General features: G+C 41.7%; 1 protein-coding gene across 1 annotated transcript in view; it reads left to right on the top strand.

Annotated features, from left to right (window-relative positions):
* Positions 1 to 5,979, top strand: part of KIF26B (kinesin family member 26B) — a 463,889-nt gene that overhangs the window by 410,726 nt on the left and 47,184 nt on the right. The window contains exon 10 of the mRNA XM_003798804.2: positions 2,205 to 2,364. Coding sequence (XP_003798852.1) covers positions 2,205 to 2,364 — 160 coding nt within the window. The remainder of the gene's footprint in view (positions 1 to 2,204; positions 2,365 to 5,979) is intronic.

The raw sequence follows: 5,979 nt of genomic DNA, 5'->3' as shown, positions 1-5,979 counted from the left end.
TTTTTTTTTCTTTTTTCTGTTATTTGAGTTTCTCGTGTATTCTGGATATTAGTCCTTTGCAGGGTATTTCCTCACATCCTACAGGTTTTCTCTTCACTCTTTTGCTAGTTTCCTTCATCGTGCAGAAGCTTTTAATTTACCATAATCCAATTTGTCTAATTGTGTTTTCATTGCCTATGTGTTCAAAGTCTTAGCAATAAAATTTCTACCTAGATCAATGTCGGGAAGCATTGTCCTTATGTGGTTTTCTTCTCATTTTTGTATTGTTTCAGGCCTTACATTTAAGTCTTTAACTCATTTTGCGTTAGCTTTTGTACATGGTAAGAGATAGCAGTCTAGTTTCATTCTTCTGCATAGGGATATCCAGTTTTCCCAGCACTGTTTATTGAACAGGATGACCTTATCCCAGTGGATCAGTTTGGGCTTTCAGATGCTAATAGTCCATTTGATGTAATGGAATAAAATACATAATGTAACAAAATGGTAGTAGAAGGGCCTTATCTGCTAATAATATTGAATGTAAATGGACTAAATTCTCCAATTAAAAGACATGGATTAGCTCGTGAATTAAAAAAGAATAGACCCAAATATATGCCGCCTGCAACAAACTCACCTCACCTAAACCAAAAGCAAAGAAATGAAAAAAGTATTCAATGCAAACAAAAACTGAAAAAGAACAGGAATAGCTGTGTTTATATCAAATTAAATAGAATTTCAGTCAAAAACTGCAAAGAGGAACAACATCATTATATAATGATACAGAGGTCAATTCAATAAGATAATATAAAAAATATAGGTGCCCAAGACCAGAGGACCCAAATATATAAAGCAAATATTAATATATCTGACAGGAATAGATTATGATACAATAATATTAGAGGACTTCAACAGCCCACTTTTGGCAATGTATCAGATAATTTAGGCAGAAAATCAACAAAGAAACCTCAAAGTTAAGCTGTAGAGTAAATAGACCTAACAAATATTTACAGAACATTTCATCCAAATGCTACAGAATGCACATTCTTTTCATCAGTACGTGGAACATTCTCCAAGAACAGACCACATGATAGGCCACAAAACAAGTCTCAACAAATTCAAAAAAGACAAACATATTGAGTATCTTTTCTGATTGTAACAGGATAAAACTAGAAGTCAGTAGCAAGAGGAACATTGGAAACTGTATAAATGCATGGAAATTAAACAACATGCTCTTGAATGACCAATGCGTCAAAGAAAAATTGAGAAAATTAAAACTCAGTTTAATAACCTTCAAATCTCTAGAGCTCTTTCCTTTCCAGTGTTGCCACTTTGGTCTCTCTGTACCTGAGAAGCAGAACTCATGAGCAAGTTACTTTTCTGATGTGGTGGTTTCTCATCTATAAAAAAAAAAAGGAGAGCAGTATTTCATTTAAGATTTTACTATAGGGGAATTGAATGAGACTAATGTTTGTGCAGCACCTGGCACTTGGCAGATACTCGCCAAATAACTGGGACGTCCCTGTGTCTGCACCTGGTTTTTACTTCTTCCTGCTTTTACCTCAGCTTTTCTACCTAATTCTGGCTGAGCTTTAGGTTGGGTTCCCTGTGATGGTCAACCAAAGCAGATACTCTTCCCTGGGCCATTTGGGTTTTAACTTGATGAGATTCGGAATTCTGTTATCCAAAGGACATTAGGTACAAACCTTGTCCTCTTTTAATTATACATGTGTCTTCTCTGAAATCTCACCTAATTCAACCTGTAGGAATTACTCATTTGTTCCATAGTATGAACGTCAGTAGGCTTCAGTGTCCCACCTATTTTCTTTTCTGCCACACACTGGAAGAGTAAGAATAGTCTTGGGCCACACTAAATACACAGACACTAATGAAATCTGATGAGCAAGAAAATAAGATCTGTGCATACTTTTTGCAATCTTGGACATCGCAGAAAAGCAAAACAGTCTTCAAATAATCTGCATGTAGCCTGCAGGCCACAGGTTGGACATCTCACCCCTGCTTTAGAAGGTCAGTGATGTGTGATAGACAGAATTTAAGAGGATCAATGCTTTTGTAACCCCAGGATTATTTATGGTTAAGGTTTCCTAATAGGTCCTTAACTTCAGTCTTTCCCCTTTTTCTTAAGGTTTCTCAAGGAGCTACATGAAGAATAGATGTGTATTTGTCAGAACTTAACCACTCCTCTCGTATCTTTTCTCCTGTGGTAGTGTCTGGAGGTCGCAGCCGCCTGCATCTCATAGATCTCGGCAGCTGTGTGAAAGCTCTTAGCAAAAATCGGGAAGGAGGCGCAGGGCTGTGCCTGTCACTGTCTGCTCTGGGCAATGTCATCCTGGCTCTTGTCAACGGCAGCAAACACATTCCATACAAGTAAGTGACTCTTCTACTCAAAGAATGGGATGGGATAAGCATGGCACCAGGGCTAGGTGTGGGACTCTCAGGCCATCTGGGGAAAGTGTGCCACAGAGGGACAGTCTGGACCACATTATTGTTCAGTGCCAGAAACCAGCCTTAACTAACAATTGTACATTGTAGAACCTTCTGAATTCAAAAGTTCTAGAAATACATCTATTCCAGTTCTAACTTTAGACTGCTCAAGTGAGAGGGGATAGGAAGTTATCTCAGTCGAGGTCTCTAATGACAGTTGCTGTTGGTGGATTATTGTCACCATAATATAGATGTAGCTGTTTCACAGTGATGTGAGTAAGGGGCAAAAGACTGGCTTACTCTTCCCTTCAAAGTAGGCCTGCCAGGCTTAACCAATGAAAATGCAGGCTACCCAGTTAAATTTGAATTTCAGATGAACAACAAATGATATTTTATTATGAATAGGCCCCTCCTCTGACTTCCATGGGACACTATGGGTGTCGTGTTATCTGATAGCCCTACTTAGGAGAGTTTAGAGAACTTGAGCAATTACCACTCATCTTCCTATATAAACATTTATTCCACTTCCAGGATCCTTCCCCTCTTTCTATTACTTTTCTAAGACTAATTAGAACTACTCCTATGGCTGGCACAGCCAGAGCCACCCCTCACCCCCAACACTGCAGCTCAGCTTTGCCAATAGACAGTACAGTGGTGTGTGTGTGAGCGACTGTCCAGGCCCCTGTTGAGGCCCAAGTGTGCGTCTTACAAGCTATGTGAACTTTCGCTCATATAAAATGAGGGTTATAGCTATATATCGTCTCCATATCAGAGGGATGTGAGACTCAAAATGATATGATATGCATGAAAACTTTTTGTAGAATTTAAGACACTGTGGCAAATAACCGATAATGATAGTCTGGTCAAGCCTTTCTCATCTATTTCAATGGAAAAAATGCCTACCGTATAGAGTTTCCATGAGGATAAAGTAAATACATGTGGAATCACTTTTTTAACTGTAAAACTGAGTTACTTTTGTGTGAAAGGACAAAGGTAAGTTGGATAGTTTGTTCTACAGTAACTGGGATGCAGGATGACTCCTGGAACTCTTTCCCTCTGTCCTAAGTTGAGGTTGTAGCCTCCACACAAAGTGATTTTTATTTTCCCCCATGGGGAGATCATTACTGAACTGACTTTAGGATCATGAATAGCAATTATAATCCTGTATGTCTCAATTCTTGAAATTGGTAATCTCAGTAGAATAAACCCAGAAACAGGTTTTCCACTTCTTACAATGGCCTTTTTTCTGTAAGGGAAAAAGTCAAGTTTGAAGTTTACAGAGTTTCATTTGACATCATTTCTGTGGTTGAATAAATTCAACTTGAGGGAAGATAGGGAGGGGGAGAGGGAGAGAAACGGTCCAGGTGGGAGACCATAGAAAGTACAGAGTTCTTGGTTGGTTTCCATAATATGAGAATCATGTTTGTTAAGGCTACAACTTACTAGATCATGATGTAGATAAAATTCAATAACCACCTTCTTACGAGGCCAGGGATTGGGTATTTCACTTATATCTTTTACACTGATTCTGTAGAGCAACACGCTTTTATAATTTCAATAAACCGTTGAATTGATGGTGGGGAGGGTAGATGAATGTAAGCATATGAAATTATTTTTAATTCAGATAAAGTACCTTTCTCTTGGTGGGAGTTGGGTTTTATTATAAAGGAAGGGAGCATTAAGAATCTCTTAATGACGGGCCAGCACACTCAGGCTACAGTTTTGAATAAATGGAAATATATGTCTATATTATAGACTATAAGGAAGAATCTCTTAATAGTTCAAGGTCTCTTGTTAAGCATACTTTTAACATTAGCTATCCCCAATAACCAGCCACCTGCTCTCTGGGGAGGGCTGGCAGAGTGAAACCTCCACCCACCAGTCCCGGCAAACAGCTGCCTGCTACAGGTCCAGGAATCCTCTCCCTTCCATCCCAGCCATAAGGGAGTGGTGATAACAGTGTTTCTATGTCTTTAGTAAGCATAAATGCTTACTAAACGTAACGTAAATGCTGTCTGCACAAGACTCAGTCATGGAGGTTTCCCCCCACCACCAGGACACTGGCCTATTTGAGCCATTGGGTTCTTAGGTCCAGACTCTCATGGTGACCTAGCTGTCCAGCTACTGCTGTCCTCCCCAAAACATTCATTGGCCCAAGTGTTTGTTCTGACATCCCTTAGTCCTTTTTTATTTATTTATTCTTCTTGCTCTATCACCTAGAGTAGAGTGCAGTAGCATCATCATAGCTCATTGCTCACTGTAGCCTTAAACTCCTGATCCTTCTGCCTCAGCCCTCCCAAACAGCTGGGACTATATGCTTGGGTAATTTTTGTACGCTTTGTTAAGACAGAGTCTCACTGTATTGTCCCAAGTGATCTCAAAATCCTGGCCTCAAGTGATCCTCCCACCTCGGCCTCCCAAATTGCCGGGATTACAGGAGTGAGCTGCCGCCTCTGGCCCTCAGTCCCTGGTGCCAGTCATAGTGTATAAGCTTTGAAAGACCCTGCTCTAATATTTTCTCAGAGTCTCCGCCACAGCATATAGTCCGTCTTTGGTTTCTGCAAATCACATTTGCAAAGTGATTAATCAGCTACAAACTCTCCGCTTTTTAGGTATGACAAGGCAAAAGTTGACTCAAATCAGCCAGTTGGTAGCAGGGTCAGACTGCCACTAACCTTGACGGTTCCCAGCCAGCCCACGTGGCCCACTCCCCCTTTTCATCAAGCTCTGGAACAGATTAGCTGCCTGTGCTCTGCACAGCAGGGGGGACCCAGCACAGCAGGGTGGCCTGATTTCTTTTATCAGTTCCATCAGTGCTCTGAAGCCACATTAGGCAGCATTTTGTTAGCATACTAAGCACCTTTCTGGGTGTCAGACCTTCCCTTTGAGAGCTGTTCCTTAGGGACAGTTTCCTCGTATTCCTGCTCACAGGAAAAAACAGACAAATTCCATGTTCTTTACTCCAAAACACAAAACCCCACCACTTCTTCCCGAGTCGCCTTTCACGGCTGTGCTTGGAGTCTGCGTCTCTCGTGCTTGCTGCTGGGAAATTAACTGCACTGTGCACAGAGGGGCTGTAGCCTGTCGCCTGTCCTGATCTCTCTTCATCGTTTTACTAGGTGATTCGTTGTGTGAGCAAACTGGGGAGTGTCTGGACTCACTGCCCATCCCAGGGGCTCACCCAGGGCACCTGAGAAGTGCCCTGGGTGGTCCTGCCTTTGCACGTGACACAGGTTCCCGAGCTCAGCTGTTACATAGCAGAGATTTTCCAGCCAGTCCCTGGACCTTAAATCAATTCTAAATCATGACACCATTCAGAAAAGCTTGCAGCAAGACAGCCAAGGACTCCAACCCTGTGGTCAATTCTGCATGGATTATGCTCTCACTTTGGGGGCGACTCATGCCCTGGGAGATCTGTCCTAGGCCTGAGCGTTTTTTTTTTTTGTTGTTGTTTTTTTTCTGAGACAGGAGCCTCAAGCTGTTCCCCTGGGTAGAGTGCTGTGGCATCACAGCTCACAGCAACCTCCAACTCCGGGGCTCAAGCGAGTCTCCTGCCTC

The sequence above is a fragment of the Otolemur garnettii genome, unplaced genomic scaffold, assembly GCF_000181295.1.
Source record: "Otolemur garnettii isolate 467f Iridium unplaced genomic scaffold, OtoGar3 scaffold00141, whole genome shotgun sequence".
NCBI lineage: Eukaryota > Metazoa > Chordata > Mammalia > Primates > Galagidae > Otolemur > Otolemur garnettii.
This window is presented reverse-complemented; position numbering and strand designations above follow the sequence as displayed.